Here is a 12,515-nt window from a genome sequence, read left to right as displayed (position 1 = left end):
TAGAAAACAGCCGGTCTTAATTGTGTCAGGTGTTTTCCATCTCTGATTCTTATTATTCTGATAAACAATAGAAGCTGACCAAGATGGACTCTGATTTACCATTAACACCATTTTGCAGAAGCATGAGAACTTGTACCATCAGATCTCTTCATAATATTTGGGCTGTAATTAAGCCTTCTTTGAATTGGACAATAATTAATGTTATGTATGAAGATTTTGCTGATTTGACTGTGAAAATTTTTACATTCTATTTTTTGCAGGGTTTTAAATAGTTATTGAAATAGTAAAATCTATTTCATGTTTTAAAACATACTTCAGGAGTAAGAGGAAAACTTAATATGTAAGAGGAAAAATACAAAATGTGAGTTGTTGGAGGGGAAAAAAACACAAAAAACCCTCAGGAGAAACTTTGTACACAGCTTTAATCCCATTATATCTCCTTCTCAGCTTTTAGTATTGTTATCCAAAATGTATGTGTGTTTGTATTTTACAGAGAAAGCAGCAGGTTTTTTACTTTCTTTATTTTGCTTGACATCTCCATTGAACTAGGCCCTGTCATTGGTTTTTAATTTGGGAATTGAATACAAATCCACAGCTGTCAATCCTGGCAAATGTTATTTCCTGCTGGATTAACAAGCGGTGCTTCTGTTGAGGGGAGGGGATGAATCACAGGAGCTGTCTTTTACAACTTCTTGAAACTAGATTAAGGGTTTGTTCTACTGAAAGAAAAAGTGCCTGCTAGATTTATGAGCAAAAGCTGTCTATAGAATTTCATAGGTTGGGTGACAGGCCACAGCATGCATACATATACATATGTATATGTATGTATGTACGTACATGTGTACAAACACAAAATAGGAAAAGTCGAATATAATTTCTGTAGCTGTAGAAGTTTGTAGCTTCACTGTAGAAGTTTGACTCAACATTAACGCTTTACATCCGGCTAAAACACTGTATGTTTTTTGTTTGATACATGGCTTTGTATCTTACAGGTGGTTGTTCTTTCAGTTGCTTTTTTTTTTTTTTTAAATTGCACTGACTTGCAAAGAGAGTATACAATTGGAGTTTTCTCGGTGAGACCCATGCAAAGGACACTTAATATGTTAATCCTCCAGTCTTGCTTTGTCTACATGGACACAGCTTTCTGCCTATGGAGAACCGTGCTGAAGTCAGAAGGACCTGAATAGTATTTATTTTTTTAGATTAATATGAAAGGTTGAAGCCTCAAAGATTATATTTTACAGTTTCTTTTGTTGGACTTCCTGTGTTCCGTATTAGAACTGTATACTAACGTTACAGTCTTCCTATTAGGAGTGTCCTGTTCTTCTTCCTTCAGCCAAAGACTGGCATATCTGTCTGATCCTTGAGGAGATGATGCAAAGACAGGAAGTAATTGGTTCCCCTATGGTCTGCTAAGGACGTTTGTTTCCATAATGGCTATATTACATATAAGAATTTCAGGGCTTTTTCTAAGTGTAACAGGTTTTTCTATATGGTTTATGCTGTTTCATGCTGTGACTGTCAATACAAAGCATTGACATAAAGCATTACATTAATGCGTATGCATTCCATTAATAATGACAATACATCATGCACTTCTATTATTATATGTCATCTCAGTGATCCATGTAATAGTTGCTCTATATTATTTATTGTTCCAGTGCATCTGATCAGAGAGAAGCCTTAGAAAACAGAATTGGAAGGAATTTTGGGAGGATCTCACCTAGACGGCTCCTCTTCCAAAGATCAGGCTCAGCTGAATTTAAATCACTTTTGACAAATGTGCATTTGTGTTTTCTCTAAAATCTGATCATTTCATAGCCTCTCCGAGCATTCTGTCTGAAGTGTCTAACTATCCGTACCATGAGCAAGTTCTTCCTCATGTCTTGCCCAAACTCCCCTTTCTTCACTTCAAGCCTGTGACTTACTACCCTGTTCCCAGTGGACATGAAGTACTTCTGCACCTTCCACGTATTTGTTTGAACAAATCTCCCCTTTATTGGTTTTTTTTTGCCTATGCAAAACTATCTTATTTAAGCTTTCTCTTTAGACCATGTTTTCTAGATGTCTGATCATTTCTTCTGCTGTTCTCTGCCTTCTCTCCATCTGGTCTGCGTACTTCTTAAGAACATGGTGCCCAAAGTGGAGCACAGTATTTTAGTGGGGGCTTTACCAGTGTCAGATAGAGTGGAAGCATTATTTCCCTAGTCTTACAGATTATTTTGTTTATATGCTGTAGTATGATGTTTGCCTTTTTTGCAGTGGCATTATGTGTTAACTTAGGGTCTGCAATGCGTCCCTTATCTCAAAACTATTTTCTGCAGCAGTACTGCACTGTCATTCACCTCCTGTCTGTATTTGTGCTGTTCATTATTGCTGCCTGAACACAGAGCCTTGAACTTGCCTTTACTGAATTGCATCCTATTTTTTCAGACCATTTCTCCAAGTTGTTGGGATGATTTTGAATTCTAATATTCATCTCTAGCTTCTTGTAAGTAATCTATCTCAGCTTTGCTACCTGCAGTCTGTATTTCAACATACAAGTCCTAAAACAAAATATGGAATCCTATTTAGTTTGTATTTCCAATTTGTCAGTGATATCCATTCCATGAGTACCATTCTCATACTAGTTTTGCACCTATTTCACAGTTTCTTCGATTTCTAAGTATATCATGATCTCCTAACTTCTTAATGAAACTGTCACATTAGATAGCGTTCAAAGCCTTGATAAACTGAAGTTTCATTGTTTGTGTTGCTGCCCCATCCACAAGACCTGTTATCCTATTAGAGCTGATACTTGTTTGATTGCACTTGATAGATTCCTGACAAATCTGTTAGCTGTTGTTCCTTTCTTGATGCAAATAAAAATGCATTCTTACTGCAGGGGGGGTTGGGCTCGATGATCTCTCAAGGTCCCTTCCAACCCAAAGCATTCTATGATTCTATGATTTAGATAACTATAATTAATAATTACTGAGTTAAGTCTATTAGACTGAGGGCATGGACAATGCGTAGGGACAACTTAGACTAGGGGGAAAAATGGAATAGAAAATCCTTGAATGGAGAAAGAGGAAGAAGAGATGAAGGACCAATGCAGAGAAAAAACATGGGCGGAGGACAGAGTGGACTTGGGGAAAGTACATTCATTGTGGTGGAGAAGAATTCTCTTTGATGAAATGAAGAAAGTACTTAGACTGTGTTTGGGGGAATTTTTTTTTTTTATGTTCTCAGCTAACCAGAAAAGCTTAACTACAATACTGCTACAGATATTTCAAAAGCACATAAAGATAAGTTGTTGGATCCCATTCTTAAGCTCAGTCCAAAGCTCCTGTGACATGATACCCATCAGATAGAAGTCAGGCACTGAATTAAGTGAACTCAGACTTAATTACCTTGAATGATCCACAGAGTAGCTGTGGAGTCAATGAGAAATCAGGAAAGAAGCCAGGAGCTGGGGAATTTACACTAGTTGAGCAAGAGTCTTAGGAACAAGTTGTTCCAGCAACAGGAGGGCAGTATGGCATGGGTCAATGAAGGAGATTGGATTGGGGGCAGGTAACGAGAAAGACAAACATATTAAGAGGGACTTGACTGGAGGAGGTCAGAGGAATCACACTTTGAAGAATCAGAAATATCTGTTCCTATTATAGAAAAATGCCTGCCAGAAGGTGAATTTAAATGCAAATGGTTCATTTTGCAGTGTAGATGGAGGCAGGCATCATTCTGGAAACAGTCTGTATTCTTTGCAACCTGTGTGGTGAGTTTCCTCTTCTCATCATGGCTACACAAATTGCTACTTTTGTGCTTGACATACAATAAGTAACCTCATTTTGGTATTACAGAAAGTTTGTTTTCTGTTCTGGGAGCAGCTTTTGGAGGCTTCCTGAAAGTTTTGACACCTACTGATGTGTTGAGTTCTTATCAACTATATGTATGGCCTCAGTCAAAAATGGCAAAGATGGTAGATGCAATGCATGCAAAAGAACCATTTAGCTCAATAATAAAATGAAGCTAATACTATAGTAGTATAATTGTAAACTGAGGCTTCATGAAAATGGTTGCCAGTTAAATTGTTCACTTTTAAAAGCTTTAAAAGAAATCTGTGAGTTTCCATAATTTTTTTTTTCCTAAAGGGAATATTTTGTAAGTGAACTACTTTGGACTTATTTATAGATCAGATGTAATAAATTTTCTATCTGTCATGGTATCCCAGCAGTTTTCAGTTTGAATCCTGTGTGAAATTCAGCTGTGAGTTAGTTTCTTAGGTTGAAGTACTTCCAGCTATCTTCCTTGGGACTTATTTCCTTACAAGACAGGGGGAGGTAAATATGTTGCTGTTGTTAAAGATGTTATTATTGCCATTGCAGCTTACAGTATTTTCTTATAGTTCTTGAAATGTTTGGTCTTCTTGAAGAATATTTATAAAATTATTTGGACTTAAATAACACCTTAGAGCATCAGGATAAAGTTGAACCAGAGCTTCTTGTTCAACTTCCTTTTCCCTTCATTCTATCTTTATTTTCTCCCAGAAGTTGTAATAAACTCTTGTCTATGAATTGGATACAATAGGAGCTGCATGTTCTCAGCCCCGCTGCAAAAAAATCAGATGGATTAGTTTAAGGGCCTAACTATATTAATATAGGTACTTACTTTAATCTTCCTACATTTGATTTTTTTCCAAAAGTATACAACAAAGAAGAGCATTCAGAGAATTAATATTGGATGTTCCAATTACTGTGCTATGGCTATTAGCCCCTGTGCAATGAGGTAAAAATGGTTTGTATTCACAGGTTATTATGTAGAAAGAATAATAGCCTTGAAAATGTTGGAGTGCATTATAATTAGAAAGATCACCTGCTAGTACACCTGTTGGGTGATGGCATAATGTAATATAATTTTATGTTAATTACCTCTCTGCTTTTTTCCTGCACCTGCTGCTTTTAATGTCAGAACTGTACAAAGGTCCTAAGACGTGACAATAGGAGCTGCATGTCACTGTTCATCAGTTTACATGTTGCATGCCTAAATAGATCTTGATTTCAGCATGAATAACAGAGATTTGTGTCACATTTATTTGTAAACATGAATTATGTATTCATTATATATCCAAATTCTGCATCCAAATGCCTTACATCTTGTAAAAGGATATATTGCATTTAAGAATTTTCACATTAACTATGACAGATTAAAACCAGAAAATTTATTTCTGTGTTGATAGGAACAGGTAAATGTTGATTGTTTAGAGATTTTATATTTGTTAAATATTAAGAAATTATGAGAAATTTAGCTTTTAATTGCTGTCTATCATAAATCTGAATTAAACTAATAAGTCTTCACAACGATAAGTCAATTTATTTGTTCCCCACATTGCAGCAGAGGAGTAGAATATAAGATATTTTTTATTTTCTCATACAAGTTTGTTCCTTCAAATTAAAAATGTAATATTTATGAATGTAATAATTATGACTGTAATAACTGGTTGGTATAGATGAGCAACCAGACATGAGAAGGAGGCAAAGCTAATCTTGAGTACATGCTTTGAATTTCGACCCTGTTACAAACGTGCATGTGCGCATGCATGCACGCGTATGCGCACACACACTCAGTTTGAAGAAACTCACTCAGCATCAGCAAACGTACAAGGTGGACTCAATCTTCACTTGTGGTTTTTAGGCACTACTAAACTTTTCTTTTAAAGCAAAAAGATACTGTTACCTATTTGTGATAAAAAAATACATATGTAATGTATCTTTATGCTTATGAACTTAGATCTGACAAGTGAAAAGTCCCATTTTGTGAACTCTATTTCATGTGCTACATATTTCCTCATGCATTTAATAAAAGGGAAGAGCTAAACAAAGACTGTGAGAGTTGCTATTGCTGTTTCAAAAACAGACTGGAGTGACAATCTGTCTCTTGTGTTTTCCCTGGTCTAAGAAGGAAGTAGATAGAAAATACTCTAGTTGCAGCCTCATTCTGCCAGCCAGTCCCACCCCTGGGCAGGAGGTAAGGAGAAACACTTTGCAGTCATTCTGCAGAAACTGTTTCTCCGCTGTGCTGTTGCCTACAAGTGTGTTGCCCACAGTTTTGAAAGCCATAGCATGATTTAATCACAGTGTTTGAATGTTTTATTTAAAATTAAGCGTGGGAATGCAGCATACAGATCTTGTTTTGATGTGTTAAATTTGCATTTAAGTTACTAATGTGATGAAAACCATACCACTTTGGTATCCTTACTTTGACATGCTTACAATCTTAGATTTGCTGTTGTCAAAGGTAATGGAGGTTTCTAATTGTCTCTGAAGCAACACTAAAAATTTAGTGCTAATAGACTTTTGGTTTTAAAAATCTCTCTCTGTTGGGGTTACAGGGTTTATGAGCTTAAGCCCTTACGATTTGACAAAAGAGTATTTGTCAGCCATGTAGCTGTTAATTGAAACTATAAACTTCTCATAGGAAACTGATCATCATGATAAAGAGATGAGGAACACAGAGCTGTGTTTTGTATAGATCATTTGCATTTGTCTTACAGTGGTAAATAAGAGTCAAGCACTGTACAGACACATCAAAATACATCTGGAACAATCAGCTAGGTCAAGCCAGGCTTAGTAGGTCTGGGTCAGTATGAGCCATGACGTGCCTGGTCTGGGCAACATGGTGCTAAACCTGTGGAGTGAGACTGAGGCCCGAAGTCTCACCCTGAGCCGGTGCTGTGAGTTCAGACCCTGCTTGCCCTCCCCCAAACCAAGCATCTCGTATACTGGGAAGGGGAGACACCTTTATCAGGAAGGGGGTTTTCCCAGGGTGAAACTCATCACTTGCAGTTCGGGTGTGCTGACCTCTGTGATTTCCACAGATGCAAAGCTAATGAATATAGCTGTAATCTGTTAATAGGTGACTCATTTCAGACCATGGCAAAAGGATTTTATTTGTAATGTGAAATACTAGGGCAAGGAAAAGCATATGTCACAGACTTGGGATAGCGGAAGAAGGTAGCAAAAAAAGGAACATAACCATGAATAAAGGCACATCAAAATTCCTTAAACTTCGTAATCGGAAAGTGCAAGTAAGCGTGCAAAAGCATAGGAAGATCCTAGTGACAGGTAAACCTGAAAGCATACTGAAAACGTAATAGCAGCCCATTGCCTCTTTACCAGCCAGACCTACCTTCTTCCTCTCCTTCCTCCTCTGGCCCCAAATACCCAAAACCGCTGAAATGTATACATGTTTTCCAAGGGTATTTGTTAAAACACTTCATTACTTCAAGCAGATGGAGGCTCAGAACAGCTTCGAAGCAACAAACCTGCTAACTTTTGATTTCTATAAAAACCAAAGGTACTAAGACAAATGAAATGTCAATAGCATTGATTTTTGGACAATTTTCTAAGGACAGGCAGGACATATTAACATCTAAGAGTCTGGAAATGTTGCAAAAGACAGCAGTAGGCAATATTGGAGAATATTTAATTTAGTAAAGGGCATTCCACATGGATCCATGTAAAAATGATCAACTGGCAGAGTAAGCCAGAGCATTTAGAGAAAGAAATACCAAATAAAAAAAAGGTAAGCAATATGCCTTTTTTATTAATTGAACTATTTTTCTGTATCTTTTGACCTCTTTCTGAAACCATTGAAATAGGCATGTAGTTAGACAATAAAAGCCGTGAATATGTACATAGATAATGTCATGCAATAGCTTCCAAAGTCATCCATCTAAATATTGAGGGGATTCTAAGTAGTCTTAGAAATGCTAAATTTGCTGGTTTGGGCAGGGAAGAGTGGAACAGAATAACGTGAGTATTAATACCAGCACTCTTTGATTTTATTTATAGCTCATTTGGAAGTTTTTATTAGTTTTTAATGAATAACTCATGGCAAATTTACACCAGAGCAAGATAAGTTAAGTAATCAATTAAGAAAGAATGAACATGTGGGTATGTCCTCCCTTGAATATGTATTGTTGCAAATTTTTCATTGGTTTCTGTGGCATATGATAGGCCAGTATACATGAAGAAATGCCATAACTTTGGGCATATAACAAAGACATTGGTGTCCAGTGCTTTCCTCTTTTAAAGTATATTCAGTGTAGTAGCCACTCTTGATGTATTTAGTTCATAAGAAAAGAAGCACTGATTTAATAGAAGTATCATATGAGTGAATACAATGAAATAATGGCATACTAAAATCACTCCGTGCTACTTGAGCTACAGTGGCAAGAAACTGAATCTTATGGTGTAGCACCTCAGGAAGCAGTTTTCCTTTACTTTAAAGAAAAGATGTGTGGGAAGTGAACTCCTGTGATTTCCACAGCTGCGGCTATTTCATAAGTAAATGGTCACAGGTGGCATAGAAGGAGATTACGCTGTAAATAATCAAGCCAGAAAGTTCTTCTAGAAGGGCTTCTTTAAATAAAGTCTCTATGTTTTTTAATATAATGTTTACATAATATCAGGTGGACAGGGGTATACTCAATTTACAAGCATTTTAATTCCTCAGGTGGGGCACACCAGATGAAGCTCAGATTTAACACTCATCAGAAATAACACAACATTAAATATGTCATGCATAGTCCTGTGTTTTTTCATAGTACCTGTGGAGACTAGCAAGCTGCATTCTTTGTCTAGCAAAATTTTACAGTATAAATTAACATGTGTTTTTTATTCTTATTATCAGTTACCAAAAAACAATCTCTGGACAATCTCAGGTTTCTTATGTTGATTTAATTTCTAAAAATGCAATTCTTGCAGAAACAATTGAAGAATGAGTAATCTCTTTATATATAGAAAAACAGATCTGGATCTCTAGTTGATTAAAAAATTTCTGCCTCCTCACACAAGAAAATAATGAGGAAAAGGGGGAACAAAAAAACTGAACAAACAATCTACTGTTCTATCACAAATATGTTCTCTCAGTGAGGCTCTTTCCAATGGACGTAGCTATGATAGTGAGGAGTGGGTAGCACACGGGTCAGCGGTCAGTGACGGATATCAAGGTGACTAAGCTGGGGGAGGCTGTTCACTGAATGACCAGAGCTTAAATAGCCAGCCGTGATGGATTGTGAAATAGATCTGTTTGCTCTTAATCAGTATTTCATTTCCAGTGTTGCTTTTTAACATATATTATTGCTTGATAATACCAAGAAATATATTGTATTTTAACACAAAGGGAATCTAGTAAAGTGTGCCATTACTTCATGGCAAAAGGGCGCTGTCAGTGCATATTAGCATACAAAATGAAAGAAATCCCATAGCAGCCTTCAAAGTTTCTGGAAGTGCCAAAGATCCTGAAGTTTCTCGAGCACTTCGTGGAGATACAGGAATGATCCTGGGGTTGTGAAATGTCTTTCCAAAAGTCACAGAATGTACCTTAAGAAAAGAATTCACTGGTTCACTCCCTATTCTGTGTTTAAAAAAAGGGTGTCTACTGATGTAAGAAACCAACTTCAATAATCGCTATTCATTCTCCAAACAAAATAAAAGCCAGTGTTCTTGGAAAACTGAGAGACAAATGAATAATTCCTGCTATGGGGTGTGATCTATGCTGGATTAACTGAAAGATTTAGTTGACTAATGGTTGGGTAAGTATCGATACACACTCTAAGATCATAACACTGCTACAAATCTTAGAATCCTCTGTATGTATAATAATATGGAAGGTAATTCTTCAGCTTGCCCTAATGCCTCATTCATAGTTTCAGTGAACTTTGGATCCAGATTCAATGTGAAAAGTTGCTTGTAATCGTGTGAAATGAAGAAGTTGCGATTACGATGTGAATATTTTCTTGGACTAAATGAGTGGATTATGTACTTATCCCTTATTTAATAATACCTAAATGAAATAGTCCTAAGGAAATAGAGGATTAACAAATAAGAGGAATAATACACAGCAAGCAGTCTAGCTGAAGAAAGACTACATAATCTAAAATATCTTCAACTAAATCCACTGCAGCAAATTTAGCAGGGAGACTGAATTACTTCAGATTCATGCATGCTTACAGTGGTCCATTTGGGTCAAGGCTAAAGTTCAGGAAGGATAGAGAAAGACTGTCAGGCTGCCTTTCTATTCTTGTACTGACCCAGTCCATGAGTAGAGAACTGCAGCTGTGAATGGACATAATCTTCTTAAAAGTAAAAAATCTAAATATTTGTGTAAAAACAAGCAAAAATGTAGCATGATAGCACACAGATACACTGAGGAGCTTCATTCTGTTGTTTGTAAATCTCTGAGTCATTGTGCAGTCCAGCTTTCACTAAGGTCAGTTGAAAAAACTTCTGTTGACTTCAGTACATGTAGAACAACAGTTCACGAATTCAAAACCTTTTTTTTTATTTTCTCCCAAACTAATATTTTTCCAAAGTTGCAGAACATATTTGAAGATAGATCCATTTCATATGCAACTGTATTCAAAAGTGTTGATATTTCTGCATGCAAGTTGCAATCAATTTCTGTATTAATGAAACTGCATTTATAGGTTCTAAATGACATTAATAGAGGGTAAGGACTTGCATTTTGATATTGCTTATTGACACAAATTAAGGACCCAAGTTTCCATTCCTAGTTCCTAGCTACCTTCTTTTTATCTAAAACAGTTTCCTCTCTGCTTTTTTCCAGGTCTGGAGTTGGTGTGACAGGTTCTAGGCAGACATTATTTTATGCAGAAGTAACAGACCAGATGAGAACTGGTGAAGGAGGTGGCCAGCCTGAAGAAGGAGAGCTGATTGAAGTTGTAGAAGTACCTTTAGAAGACTCCATGAAGTTTGCTTACGATGAGACTCTCCCAAAGACGATGGGTGTCATCTTCAGCTTCATGTGGTTCCAAAACAACATAGCACCCAAGCTATCAAAAAAGTAAAATCAAAACACCATGATTTTAAGAAAAGCTGTCCTGCTGGTTCTGTGGATACAGAAAACTGCCTGCCTCGATCAACTCATCACAGAGCAAATCTTTATTGAAATAAATTTGGAAGTAAAATCTGAATTAAAATCCTGACCCAATTTCCATCATTAGCAAAACACTTGCTGGCTTCACTGGGGCCAGGATTTGCCTCTGAGAAGCAAATGTTGATTTTTGCATAAAGGCTAAGTAAATGTGTCCAGTTCTCTTTTTTTTAATGGCACTGCTCTACCACTGTTCTGAAGGGTCACTCAGGACCTCAGTGCAGCTGCTATACCAGCCTGTCACTGTGGTCTGTACATACTGGCAGCTGTGTATTCGCTGTAGTTCCTGATATTTTGGGGGGGGAGGCAGCCAACCTTAATAGACACGTATCCTAACTACATTCCTGAGTTCTGCACAGCTTTCAGGAAGCAGCTTTCTCTGTGGTGTGTAGCTCTTGTACAGAGAAAACGTTTGCATTTCTGAACATGCAAACCTTTATTTCATAAGCAAACATGTCTGTAAATCCTTCTGCTAATGTGTCATTTTGACAATAGACCAGCTGTAAGAGTATGTGCTTCTGTTTGTTCCCGCTATAATGCTGAGCAGCCGGAATGGAGGGATGAACGGTGGGGGCTTCTACTGGAACACATGCTTCTTTGTTTGTTTGATGGGTAATATTTGATTAATTAGATCAAACTTTGTCCTCTAGAGCAGGACTCGAGAGGCCAAATTCTTTTAATTTGACTCTGAGGTGACTAATACAAGTGATTTCTCTGAGGTGTTCTGTGATCTCAATTCCCTTATTGCCCAAATGGGAAGAACGGGACTTGCCCCTCAGATAACGCTCCTTGAATCTAATGATTGGAAGTGCTTTATTGAGAAATTTTATTATCATTTGTGCAGTTTACCTTGAAGCCCGTACAACCTGCACAGACATACTGAGCAACACAATTTGATTTAATAAAGTGGTCTAATTAGCATGTGTATTATTTGTTCTATCAGCGTAGTTTGGATGTGGACTGTTTGTCATGTGAAACTGTTAAGAGCATGAATGAAAGAGAATCAAGTCTGGAAATTTAATGATGTAGTGGTTTATGTTATTCACTGAGTTAATGTTAATTAACATGACTGCATTATATGTGTTTCTAGGATTACTGAGGTACTGAGTATGTTCAGAAGATGAGTACTGCGAATATGCAAGCTTTCATATAGCAACTGGAATAAATGCAGTACAGATGCCTGATGGTATCCAGTGGCTGATTCAGAATCACTGCATATCTAAATAGGTGTATAAGTAATTTTTTTTTTTTAAATGCTGCTAGAAGTGGTACTTGCTGGTTCTCCTACTGACAGGGAGGAAAGGCCCATGGAAAGCCACTGGAGAAAGAGCAGCCTTAGTCTGTGGGAGTCAGACACCTTTTGTGAAAGTTCAGACACATTTGCATTGAACTGTGCCTGGTCTGTGTTGAGTCAAGGGCTGAGCTATCGTGAAAAGTAAATAAATGCTGTCTGTCTGATGTATTTACACTGGAAGGTGTTTTAGGGCGGGGTCTCCACTGCTCTGTGTCTTTACGGTGTGGAGTACAATGTGTCCTGATTGCTGCTGAGGCCTTTACGAACTACTACAATATGTATA

General features: G+C 37.1%; 1 protein-coding gene across 1 annotated transcript in view; it reads left to right on the top strand.

Annotated features, from left to right (window-relative positions):
* Positions 1-10,852, top strand: part of NUDT14 (nudix hydrolase 14) — a 61,226-nt gene extending 50,374 nt beyond the window's left edge. Inside the window, exon 5 of the mRNA XM_075713140.1 lies at positions 10,612-10,852. Coding sequence (XP_075569255.1) covers positions 10,612-10,852 — 241 coding nt within the window. The remainder of the gene's footprint in view (positions 1-10,611) is intronic.
* The last annotated feature ends 1,663 nt before the right edge of the window (positions 10,853-12,515 follow it).

Source organism: Pelecanus crispus, chromosome 6 (genome assembly GCF_030463565.1).
Source record: "Pelecanus crispus isolate bPelCri1 chromosome 6, bPelCri1.pri, whole genome shotgun sequence".
In the NCBI taxonomy this organism is placed as follows: Eukaryota; Metazoa; Chordata; class Aves; order Pelecaniformes; family Pelecanidae; genus Pelecanus; species Pelecanus crispus.
Note: the sequence above shows the minus strand (reverse complement) of the source record. Positions and strands in the feature narration are given on the sequence as shown.